The sequence below is a fragment of the Balaenoptera acutorostrata genome, chromosome 9 (genome assembly GCF_949987535.1).
Source record: "Balaenoptera acutorostrata chromosome 9, mBalAcu1.1, whole genome shotgun sequence".
In the NCBI taxonomy this organism is placed as follows: Eukaryota; Metazoa; Chordata; class Mammalia; order Artiodactyla; family Balaenopteridae; genus Balaenoptera; species Balaenoptera acutorostrata.
The window spans coordinates 5,600,114-5,612,206 of NC_080072.1; the positions used below are offsets into that span (position 1 = coordinate 5,600,114).

General features: G+C 61.4%; 1 protein-coding gene across 1 annotated transcript; it reads right to left on the bottom strand.

Annotated features, from left to right (window-relative positions):
- Positions 1–62: 62 nt before the first annotated feature.
- CARNS1 (carnosine synthase 1) lies at positions 63–8,677 on the bottom strand. The gene is made up of 10 exons (XM_057552227.1): positions 8,574–8,677; positions 8,114–8,153; positions 6,505–6,778; positions 5,613–5,702; positions 4,877–5,364; positions 4,470–4,644; positions 4,299–4,384; positions 3,329–3,560; positions 2,955–3,235; positions 63–2,309 (listed from the first exon to the last, which is right to left on the bottom strand). Exons 2-10 carry the CDS (start codon positions 8,114–8,116, stop codon positions 1,083–1,085), a joined length of 2,856 nt encoding a protein of 951 aa, XP_057408210.1. The 5' UTR covers positions 8,117–8,153; positions 8,574–8,677; the 3' UTR covers positions 63–1,082.
- Positions 8,678–12,093: the final 3,416 nt, after the last annotated feature.

Consider the following 12,093-nt stretch of genomic DNA (forward strand, 5'->3'; position numbering starts at 1 on the left):
TCCCCTGTCTACCTGAGCTTGAGAAGTGTTGGCCAAGTCACAAGAACCTATCCCAGACTCTGCACGTTTCACTAGCCCATAAGCCTTTATTTGGAGAGGGACGCTTATGGAGCTGTCCACAGCTTCTGTGCAGCACAGAGGCAGAGTTCTTAAAGCAGCCTCCCCTGAATGAGGAAGGGAGTGTAGAGTCTCCTCTGCCAATGCTAGTTAGGTGTGCCTGAGGCCAAAGCACCAAAGCTTGGTGGATAAGGTGCATAGTGCACGGGAGGGGTGTTCACATGTCTCAGGGCCACATATAGGAGGTGAGTGGGGCCTCGAAGCTGAGTGGGCAGGTACAACTTAGTAAAAGCAGAAACCTGGACGTTGCATCTTGTCCCTCGACTCTTCATCCACTGTGGTATGACATCGAGGCAGTGGTTTTTCCTCTCTGAGCCTGTTTCCTTTTCTGTAGAATGGGGCAATAGTGTCTGCCTGGAGGGGAGATGGTTACTGCTGACCCCAGGTCACCTGCTTCTACTGCTCAGGCCAAATGAGGCAGGTGGGGCACTGCCAAACATTGTCAGCAGGCTCCAGAACTATCTAGAATTTGTTAAATGAGGGGGTGAGAGTAGGAGGACGAGGGGTTTAGTCTCAGGTTTTCTTGGGATTTGTCCAAAGCCAGAGGCCAGGTTCTCTCCTGTAGGCAGCAGGAAGAGACAGACCTGGAGGGGTGGGAAGGATGGGCTGGGTTTGGGCCCACTCACACTAACCTGGGGGCGGTGTGTGTGTGTGTGTGTGTGTGTGTGTGTGTGCAGCTGTTGTTGCTTCTCCATGACTAGAGTCCTGGGAAGCTATGGGCTGGACTGGGGCCTTCGGGAGGGCAAGCAGCCCACCAGCTACTTCTTTTGTGGCCCCTCAAGTCCAGGAGGCCGTGGTGTCAAAATAGCCCTGCCGCTCTGGAACAGACCTGGGGCCTTGGAGGGGACCAGACCTCTCCAACGGTTGGGGCAGGGCCATGGGAAGAGAAGCAGGGAGAGCACCAGGGAGCAGAGAGCACCACCGCGTCCCCTCCAGCACTTTGCCCCTGCCCTCTGGCCCCAGCACTATTTGAAGTGGGACAAGAAGTAGGCAACGGGGTAGTGGGGCCCGTCGATGCCCAGGCCCTGGCAGAGGCCCAACAGGCGGAGACGGGCCTCGGTCGGGCTGGGCCCAGCACAGGCCACACTGCAGTAGGGCTCCTCGTATTCTCCAGGCACCAGGGCCTCCTCCAGCAGATTGAGACGCAGCAGGCCCTGGTCGTGAAGAGCCTGCAGGGTCTCGCGGCTGGCGGTGGAACTCAGCGCCTGCAGGTGCTGGGACACCAGGCACATGACACCCACCAGGTGGCCACGGGCACGTGGGTGGGCAGGCAAGGCAGGCCGCAGGCCACAGGCCACCATAGCAGCAGCGAGCAGCAGGTCCACACCATAAAGCTCCTGGATCCAGTCTCGCAGGTAGAAGCCACCCATGCGGGGGTTGATCTCGATGAGCCGCGGCCCAGCCCTAGTCAGCTTGAGCTCCACGTTGAAGACCCCATCCAGCAGCCCGCAGCCCAGGCAACAGCGGAAGGCTGCCTGCACCAGCTGTGCCTCCTGCTCCGGTGCCAGCCCAGTGGGCATGCAGGCTGCCGTCTCAGTGAAACCAGGCAGCCGTGTGGGGCCATTGTCGGAGACGAAGGCAGCCAGCAGTCTCCCCCCAAACAACACCAGATCCACGTCGTGTTCGGTGCCCTCGATGAACTCCATCAGCAGCATGGCATTGCCCCAGCCCAGCCCGATGCCGGGGCGGTCGGCCTCGCCCTGCAGGTCTCGGGTGATCCGGGAAAAGTGCTCATGGCACTGCGACGCGTCCTCCACCAGCCGTACACCCACTGCACCCGCCCCAAACTCCAGCTTCATGACACCTGGCAGGGGCACCTGGCGGACAGCACTGTCCACGTCGGCCTCGCTCTCCAGTGGGCAGCAGGGCACAGCATAGAGGGAGGGTGCGGGCCAGGGTGGGCCATGGCGGCACAACAAGTGCAGCTGGGTGTGGCTCTTCTGCTTAGCCAGGTGCATGGCGGCTGGCGGGTTGCAGGGCAGACCCAGCTCCTGGCAGAGCAAGGCCGTGAGCACCAGGCAGTCATCCCAGTAGGAAAAGCAGCCGTCTAGCTGCAGGCCGCGTGCCCGCACCAGCTCCGCCAGCACCCGTGCGTTCTCCTCATCCCTCCGGTGCTCTGTTATATCGAAGTGGATGAAGGTCTGCACCAGCTGGGACGCAAAGTGGTTGGGGTCCGACTCCACCAGGTGCAGCTGCAGAAACCACAGGGCGGCAACACACCGAGATCAGCTTGTGCTGGGCGCTGGGCAATAGGATGGGGCCTAGAACATGGTCCTGGCCCTCGGGGGAGACAGCTTCACCAGTGCTACGCGCTCAAAACATATTTGTTGATGATTGAGTAGAAGGTACAGAGGTGGGACACCTAATCCAGCCAAGAGGGTAGGGAAGGCAACCTAGAGGAGGCAGTGCTTAAGCTGGGAGCTGAGTAACGTTTAGCCAGAGGAAAGATGGCTGCAGGAGGGGGTGTGTCACCTATACGGGAGGGGTGGCAGAGAGGGCTGGTGGACTCTTTCCCACTGTCAGGCTCAGTCTGGCCAGGGTTTGTAGGGAACCACCAGGGTTCGTAGGGAAACCACCAGGGTTAGGGCTTGGGACTGCTGGTCTGGTGTCCCGAGTGGCCTTTTACTCCTAGCAGGGACAAAATTCAGCTAGGGGCGGGAAAAAGTTGAGACTCCTAACCTAGACGGGGAACCCCTACGCTTGGGCTCTAGGCCCCCGGCTAGATCGCTCCGCGCAGGCCCCGCCCCAAGGCCAACACCGCCCCTGGCCCCGCCCCGGGCCCTGCCTCCACCACTCAGGCCGGAACTTTGAGCCCCGCCCCGCCCCACCCCGCCCACCTTGAGCCCGTAGTCGCGCGCCGCCTCCCACACGAATTTCTTGCTGACGCGGCCCGCGCCGAGCACCAGCAGCTGCTTCCCCTCCATGAGGTAGCGGGCCGAGCGCCGCAGCATCGTCTCCACCAGCGGCGCGGCCGCCGCCTCCTCGGCCGCCAGCCCCGGGCGCGGCGCGGCCCACAGCCCTTCGAGCGCGCCGCACGCCTCCAGACACAGGCCTCCGTTCAGCTCCAGGGCCACGGGGGTCAGCGCGCGGCCGGCCACTGACAGGGCGAAGTCCACCCCTGGGCCGGGCAGGGGGCGCGGGCTGAGTGCGGGCCGCCTTCGGGCCTCGGGCCCCCCTCCTCCCGTCCCCGTCCCGGGCGGCCCGCACTCACCGAGGAAGTCAGTGCGGACCTGGCGCCCGCCGCGCTGCTCAGCGCTCAGGCCGGCCTCCAGGGTCAGCACGGCGGCTAGCGCGGCCTCGGCCGCCGCCTTGACGCGCTGCCGCACGACTGCCACCTGCGAGGCCTCACCCAGGCCGCACTGGGCCAGCGCCGCCTCCAGCGTCCGTGGCAAGGAGCTCTGGTGCCGCAGAGGCCGGTCCCCACGGCCCACGCTGCACACCACCTGGGCAAGGTGAGGCTCAGGGGGCCGGTCCAGGAGGAGTCCGCCCGGGACTATCCCCGGCCCCAGTACACCTTCCCCTATGCCACGATCCAGGCCACACCCCTCACTGGACATTCAAGTCCTGTCCTCCAATGTGACTTACACTGCACAAACCACCTTCCCTGCCACTGCTCGTCTGGTCCCCCTGGGGGGACTCTACCCAGGCTTCCAGGCCCAGCTGGGGTCTCTGCTGCCTAAGGGCTCTAAGCGTGCTTGCTCCTACTCACTACAGCCCTGGGGGCCTGTTCCACCCTGGTGGGCTTAGCCCTAGAGCTCCCTGAGGGCAAGGTTGAGTCTCTCCCTCTCAGTTTGGCCCAGAGCTGTGTACCTAGGAGGGTCCCTAAGCCTCCCTCCTAAAGGGCTCCAGGCCCTGGAGGTTTGTCAGGGACCCTGGGTCAGCCTCTTCTGTGGGGAAGAGCTCCCTGGGAAGAGGTTTCAGCCCTGGGCCCCTGGTACCCAGAATGGGATACCAGGTAGGGCTCCGGATGTGGGAGGAGCACAGGAAGGGTTGGAGAGGAGGGAAAGTGTCAGACCCAGGAGTCCTCCCAGAGGCAACCAAAATCCTCCGCCCCCACCCCCACCCCCACCCCCGCCCCGCAAGATTTTTGTCCTCTCTCTGCCCAGGGGTCCTCATCAGCTCAGTGGAACTGGGCTGGGGTGTGGCAGCAGGGGCATGACCTGAACCTGAGCCATGCTCACCTTGCTCAGCAGGGGCCTGTCACCCTGTGTCCGACAGACCACAGCACAGATACGCAGAGCCAGCTCAGGGCCAGGCGGGGGGCTGCCTGGGGGAAGACGGTGAGGCCTGAGCACAGAGCGGCCAGGAGGCCGAGCCAGGCTCCACCTCTGGCTGGCACAGGTGGCTCTCACCTGGGAAGGGCAGCCGGGCAGGTGGGCATACAGCCTCCACCAGGACACTCTCCTCCTCCTCCAGTTTCTCCAGCAGTGCCAGCACTGTGTCCACCACTGGGCCCAGCTCAGCTCGGGGGTACAGACGCATTGCCTGCCGCCCCCTCCAGCGCCAGCCGCTGAGCTTCACGGCTACCTGCAACAGGCAGGGGAAGGGGGCCTCCTCACCACCCCACGGACCTGCAGGGTGGGACGCTCATACCACAGGAGCTAATGAGTAAACTGAGGTAAGAAGGCAGAGGATTACCACAGAGATGGGGCAGTGGTAGGGCTCAAAGTTGGGGACCGCTTCCCAGCAGGACCCGGTAACCCTCCACGGGTCCCCTCCTGCTGGCCTCTGCACATCCTCGGGGGCAGGAGCCCGTTACCTGCAGGGCATCACCCAGGGCCTCGGAGTGCAGAAAAGCCCCTACTTCCTCCTTCACCAGTGTCTCCTGGCCCTCTTTGCCATTCAGCTCCACCAGCCGTAGTCCCGGGCTGGCATCCCCTCCCCGCAGCAGTGCCGGCGGCTTGTAGGTGAAAGCCAAGGTAGCTGGTACAACCACGTCACCCTGCTGAGCTAGCAGTCGCCTCGTCAGCAGCCGGTCCTCCAGCAGCCGGGCCAGCTCGGCTGAGGCTCCTGTGGGGCAGGTCAGGTCGCGCGCGAGCTCAGCTGCCTCTCGACCCCGGCCAGGCCCCAGCCCCAGGCCCGCCAGGAAGTAGGTGGCGCGGCGAGGGGGGACAAAATCATCCAGGAATGTCAGGCCCCCCGGGTGGAAGCTCACGGCCTTGGAGACCAGCAGGGCTGCCTCGCCCGGCTGGCCCGGTGCTGGCACCTTTGTCAGCCAAGCAGGGGACAGGCAAAGGAGCATGTTTCCTGTGGGCAGAGGGAGGAGGGTTGCTGGCCAGGGAAGACTTAATGCCCCCATGCCCTCCACCTCCAGCCTGGGCCCCTGGGTAGTCGGGACAGCTGCTCCCAGAACCCACCCCCACTCGGAGTAGGGCAGCTGGCCCGGTGGAATGCAGGCAGTTGCCAGGGTTGGCGGGTATTTTGGGATGTGGCTGGGCCAGGGCAGGGCTGCCCTTTCTGTAGGAGGGGGTGGGGGAACTTGGGCACACACTCACCCGGGCTCTGGACCCCGCCCTCCAGCAGCAGAGACAGAAAGGTGCTGGGGGATCCCAGAATGCACAAGGTCACCTCCGCTCCAGGGCAGCCTTGAGGAGGAGAACATTGCCAAGCTCACCAGGGGCTCCCCTTGCTCTCTTTCCGCCCACCTTTCCCCACCCCCATAGCCCTGCCCTCACCCTTGGACCCCCAGGTCCTCCCCGGGTATCGGACGAGAAAAGTAAAGGGGACAGAGGAAGCTGGAGAGCGAAGGGGAAGCTGCCTGCCCACCTTGCCCTCTGAGGCTAGCTCCCTTCCCTCTGCAGCTGGCCCAGAAGGCACTGGAGGCTGGGTGACTGGAGACGTGTGTTCTAGCCTGAGCTCTGCCACTGACTTTCTGTGTGACCCTTGGTCCCTGTGCGGTGAGGGGAGGAGTCTCTGCACCTCAGTTTCCCAGTCTGTACAATGGGGCCCAGTCTGTGATGTTCACGCACTCTAGCTGTAAGCCCTCTGTCCACACAAAATCTTTTGTGGCTGCCTGATACATGAAACAGATAAAGCAGAGGAGGAGTCCTGGGTCCCAGCTGCTAGCTGCCTCCACAGCAGCTCCCAAGACACTTCTGTAGAAGCTTTGGGTCCACAGAACATGGATTGCAAATCCCAGGGCTGGATTTTCTGGGGGTGGGAGGGAAGCCTTGATCTCTGACTTTACTGGTGCCAGATGCCCTTTGAAATGCCTGCCTTCCAGAGGTTGACTGGCCTTGTCTCCCTGGCTTCAGACCAAGCCAGAGCCTAGGGGAAGGGGCCGACCTTGACAGAGATGGGAAGCAGGCTGGGCTGAGGGTGCCTCCCTCCTCTAGGGGTGCCCCCTCCCCCCAGGGGTCCCCCCTCCTCCGTGGAGCCCTCGGGCACCTGTGCGGGGCACCTGGGTGCGGTCCTGGGTCTCTGGAAGGCCAGCTTGCTGCAGACAGCTCTGCAGGAGACTGTAGTAGTAGACAGTCCAGGCCCGGGCCTCTGCCCCCTCGGGGGAGCCCTTGCAGTCCAGGGCCACGTCATGGCGCCAGGAACCATAGAAGCAGCCTGGGGGTGGCAGGCCAGAGCCCCCGCCCCATGGGCCCTCCTCTTCTTCCAGGTCCTTGGAGCCCAGCGGGGAGTCACACTCGGGACCCAGCGGATCCAGGGACAGCTGAGGGAGGCAGAAGTGGTGGGTCTTGGGCAGGGTGGTCAAGGGGCATATTAAGTCACCCAAGGGTATAAGCCCCCCACTCTCCTAACCTTGGGCAGACACTGTCCTAGGAACAAAAGAGGATGGGTTGGGTTGGGTTGGGGGATGAAGGCCTGTCACCAGGAACATGTAAGCGGGAGTGCTTTGTAAACTGTATGTGCAGTGCCCCAGCGGGTAGAGGCAGAAAGCAATGCACTGCTGGCTGGACCACTGCCCCCTCACCCCACGTCCAGGTCTGCCCCAGCTTGGTTCAGAGGGGCAGAGGTTTTTTGCCGGTTTTGTTTATCGAGGCAGCCCTGGGACCTAAAACAGCCCTGGCACGCTGTAGCTGCTCAAGATTTGATGACTGAAGGATAAGTGAACGAATGAACCAAGCAATCACTCTTGGGCTGCTCTCTTCTCCCTGGCCTCAGTGACCCATGTACCATCGTGGAGTTCTGCTGAGACCTAAATATGTGGGTGAATCTGGTCCACGGTCATCTCCAAGTAGGCTGGAGAATCTACCATACGCCCAGTCCTGGGCCAGGCATTAGTAAGGAAAAAGCTGGTGCCCTTCTTTTCAGATGTTCTGAGTCATGGAAATGCTCACTTTAGATGAAATCTTACACCCTGCCCCTCTCTGAGGCTGGCTGACTCCCAAATGAGGCTGCTCGGAGGCTCACTGTGAACACACGTGCAGACACAGGTGGGCCTGTCCTCCGGGGGACAGGCTGGGCCTCCTTGGACAAATCGTGAGGTTTCTTTGGGACTTGTGGGTGCCTGGTGCCTGCCCTGTCACTCCCCCCCCCCTCGCCGGGGTGCTGATGAGGCTTGGACCTAGAGAATCACCGTGGTCATTGCGAGACGGCATACTGCAGGCAGCCGGGAGGGCAGAGGTCTGGGCCTCAGACCTGGCCTGGAATCCCGGTTCGCCGGTGCCAAATTCTGAGGCTTGGTGCCCTTTCTTAGGAGCTGAGTCCCCTGAGAGCCCAGAATGGGTTCACTGCTATGTTCCCAAACTTAGAATGGGGCAGGGCGCATGGTAATAATAAGTTGCAGGATGAATGAATGCCAAAAGGGACCAAGAGTGCCCGCCTCCCAGAGCTGATGGGGGAGAGAGGCAGTGCCTGGCACACAGCAGCTGCTTGTCCCATGGCACACAGAGTGGGCAGTCAAGGGGTGTGTGCGCAGCTGGTCACGGGTCTGTCTGCACAGGCAGCCCCAGGGCTAGGCTTTTACGTGCCCGATGCTGCCCTCCGGGCCCTCCCTCTGATTAGGGGCTTGGGCTTTGGTGGGGAGGGACCAGGGGAGACTCACCATCTCACAGGTGGAGAGGATGAGAGACGGATGGAAGAGACTGACAGAGAGAGACAGAGGAGGGAGTCAGGGCAGCCGGATCTCTTCCGCAGAGCCCAGCCCCTAAGACTCTGGGGCAGAGAAGTGGCCGCGACCGCGCCGCTCTCCTGTCCCAGCCAGGAGGTGTCCAAGGCTGCCCCACCCCCACCCCAAGGAAGCAGAGGGATTTCTGGCGCCCGGACCCCATGGGGCCCGCACCCCGAGCTCACACATCCCAAGCTGTGCGGGGCAGGGCCGGGGGTCCTGGCGCTCAGCCCTTCCAGCGGGGGGCGCGCCGGGTCCCCGCGCGTCTGGCAGGGGTGTGCAGGCGGTGTCTCGGGTCCCGCTGGGGGGCGCGGGCGCTCAAGGTCCCGTCCCCGCGGCCCCTGCCCCGCAGCCCCCTCCCTGGCTCTCCCCAGGGCGCGGGCAGCAGCCGGGGTACCTGGCGGGCGGCAGCGGCTCGGCGGGGCTCTGCCGGACTCGGCGGGCGGCGCGGACCCGGTGGGACTCGGCGGCGGCGGCACAGCGCCCGGCTGAGGCGGCGCCGCTTTATATAGAAGCGCCCGGGGCATGCCCAGTGCCAGGCGGGGGGCGGCGCGGGGCGAAGTGGCCCGGCCCCACCGTCCTCCAGCCGGGGGACCCGGCAAAACCTCCGCCACCCATCCTGAACCTGGGGTCCTGGGGGTGGGCGGGCCCGACCCTGCCAGAGGCAAGGCGCCGGGGGGCCAGGGAGAGACAGAGGGACAGGCAGAGGGACAGACAGGAGACCTTCGGAGACGCAGTAAGTCGAACAGAGGGCCAGGTTCTAACGGATAGCGATCGTCAGAGAGGGTCACAGACTTAGGGGCCGCGGTAAAGAAAAGACAGAGGACAGCGGGGGATAAATAGAGAGAGAGAGAGAGAGAGAGAGAGACCCATAATGGAAGAGAGACGGAAAGAGGATAGAGGGGGAGGGGAAAGCTGGAGCCGGCAGAGACTGTTACCAGGGCTTGCCCTCAGGGGTGTGGTGGCCAGGAGAGCGGCTGGAGCACACAGTCCGGAGCCCTGACCTTGGATGGAGTCCTGAGCTCCCCAGCACCCTGGGCCGCAGCTGTCTGCCAAGGAGCAGTGTGCCGTATGGCAGCAAGCAGTCCCAGAAAGGCCTTCTTGAACAGGGGTCCCTGTACATCTGCGGGGTCCCCTCCTCAGCTCTCCCAGCCCCTACAGCGTAGTGGCCACTAGGTAAGACGCCCCCCACAAGGGCAGTCCCAGTTCCCTGGGACACCCTCTGCCCTGCTGGGGGCCAAGAGGGAAGAGGGTGGCCAGGCTGAGAGCTCCAGTGGGTCTGAGCACAGCAAAGGAAGGGGCTTGTCTACACGATCTGCCCTGCCCATCAACACCCAGGTCAGCTGGACATCCACAGTTATACCCACAGTCTCCCCAAAACACACATCCTTACCCCCAGGTGCACCCATCCAAACACCCACAAAAGCACACCTCAAGAGACCTGGATCACAGCCACACATGCACCCCAAGAAACACACCCAGAGATTCATACCCTCACAAGTGTTGTCCCACTAGGTGGATTCCGATCCTAGATCCAGCTGTAGGGCCTGGGCACCTCCCCTTCCTGGTCTGAACCTCCCTCTACTCCTGACTTAAATGGGTCTAGTTACCATCTCATAGGACTGCGGTGAAGATTATCACAGCATCCTGAGCCCAGCACACGTAGGCTATTGTTGCAATTCTCCCACCTCACCCCCGCAAACTCAGACCCTCTCTCCAGAGACACCCCCCCACCCCCGACTGTTCCCTAGAGCCTCCTGGGCTGGGGGAGGGTACTGACGGCCCCGCAGCACTTGTGGAGGCAAAGGTGGCTGCTTTGGCCCCTTTCTACAACCGTACACAGAGCAGCCTGTGAGGAACCACCCTGTCTACCAGTGGAGGGACTCAGAGATGAGAAGTGACTTACCTGGGGCCCCCCAGCCCAGCCCACATTCCCCACACAGCTTTCCAGGGCTGCTCTGGGCTCCCCAGCACCAGATCCACACTCCACTCCTCCCTGTGGCCAGCTCTGGCTCCTGGAATGAGGTGCGGCCACCCAAGAAGATCCATCCTCTTGCTGAGGGGGTAGCCTGAGCTCCAGGGAGATCCACGGGAGGGAGCAGGGTTGGGGCATGGATGTCACCAAAGAGCATGAGATCTGACACTTAACAAATATTAAAAACCAAAATCCAACAGAGTAAATTTTAAAGATCTTATCGGCTTTATCCAGCAGTTCATGAATCTGGCAGCATCCCGTCTAGCAGACAGAAAGGAGCTACAAGAAGTTGTGTAAAATGCAAGACTTTTATAGGCAGAAGGGAGCAGACACAAAGAAGTTATACTTAGGCAAAAAAGTGGGTTGGTTATTGCAAGATCACTTTCTTTTAGGCAACAGCAGGGGTCTATCAGGCAGATGAACTTGCTAGTGCTGGTCAGGCAATCCCTGATTGACTGAAAGTTTAAGATACAATTTCCAGGAGAGCTGAAACTGTAATCAAGTTATCCCGGTTTGGTGACATGGGGCTTAGCATAAGTGACTCCACCTTGGGCCTGCTGTCTTGTTTTTTGCTTTTTTTTTTTTTTTTTAACTCTTTTTAAATTTATTTATTTATTTATTTATTTATTTATGTTGGCTGCACTGGACCTTAGTTGTGGCATGCGGGATCTTTAGTTGCGGCATGCATTCGGAATCTATTTCCCCAACCAGGGATTGAACCCGGGCCCCTGCATTGGGAGTGCAGAGTCTTACCCACTGGACCTCCAGGGAAGTCCCTGCTGTCTTGTTTTTAACACAAGCAGTGTAGCATCTGTGGACTCAGTTTTCTCATCCTCAGATGGGGATTATACTGCATACTTTAGCCCAGGCTTGGCTGGACAGGGGGCACCTGGCAGAAGGTAGCAGTGCCAGCAAACGTTTTTTGACTTGTCCCAGGCACTGTACAGAGGGCTTTATGTGCCATATCTCACTTAACCCTGTTGGGTAGCAGTTATGAGGCAGTTATGAGTCTCTGCCTTTTGCAGATGAGGCAATGGAGGCTCAGAGAGGTGATGCGATTTGCCCAAGGTCACACGGCTGGTGAGAGGCAGGGCTGGGGTCTTCCCTCTGCCAGAGTGTGTGCATACATGCACACAGAGCAGTGTGGTTCTGTGCCCACTCCCAGACTGCCCTGGCTGGGCACCGGCTGTGATGGCATTTGCCTTGTGGATGCAGGGAGGGAAATCAGGGTTGAGCAACTGCAGCTCAGCCCAGGGCCCTGGGACTTGGGGCAAGCAGGCTGGCAGGGCAGTCTTGCTCTGTTTGTGCCAGGAGAGCCTGGAGGTCACCTGAGGCTGAGCTGAGCCAGGTAGGCGTGGGGTGACGAGAGGCAATCCCTGGGTGACTGCCCAGCTTGACTAAACAATAACCATCATAGAAATGAGACAGGTAGAGTGGTCTTGGGACTAGGGTGGGAGCTGTTATTACCCTACTATCTGTAGGAGGAGACTGAGGCTCAGAGACAGTGAGAAGGCCTTTCCCATGCAGGGACTTTGCAGGGAGTCCAAGCCTGGCCTCCGGACAGTGTGGGGATGGGGGGACTTATGGGGGGGTGGCAGTCGAGATGGAGACCATGGTCCCCCACACGGGGGTCCATTTGCCCTTCCACTTCTTTGCTTGCTCCCCACTCCTGTCCCCTGGGCTGACCCAGGCCGATGGACATCGCTGGGTGCCATCCCAGCTTTGGTCCCCACAGGCTGAGTACTCTCAGATGCGTGCCTTGCCTTCTCTGAGCCCCTTTCCAGGCAGGTTTGTAGGGAGCTGGGGCTGCTAGGTTCACTGAGTGTGGTTGTGCAGGTTGCTCACTGCACAAAGGTACCCTGCTGAGTGGTCACTTCCCTTCTGTCCTGCAAGGGATGCATGTACCTGGGGGAGGGGCATCTTTTCCCAACTAGTGCACAGG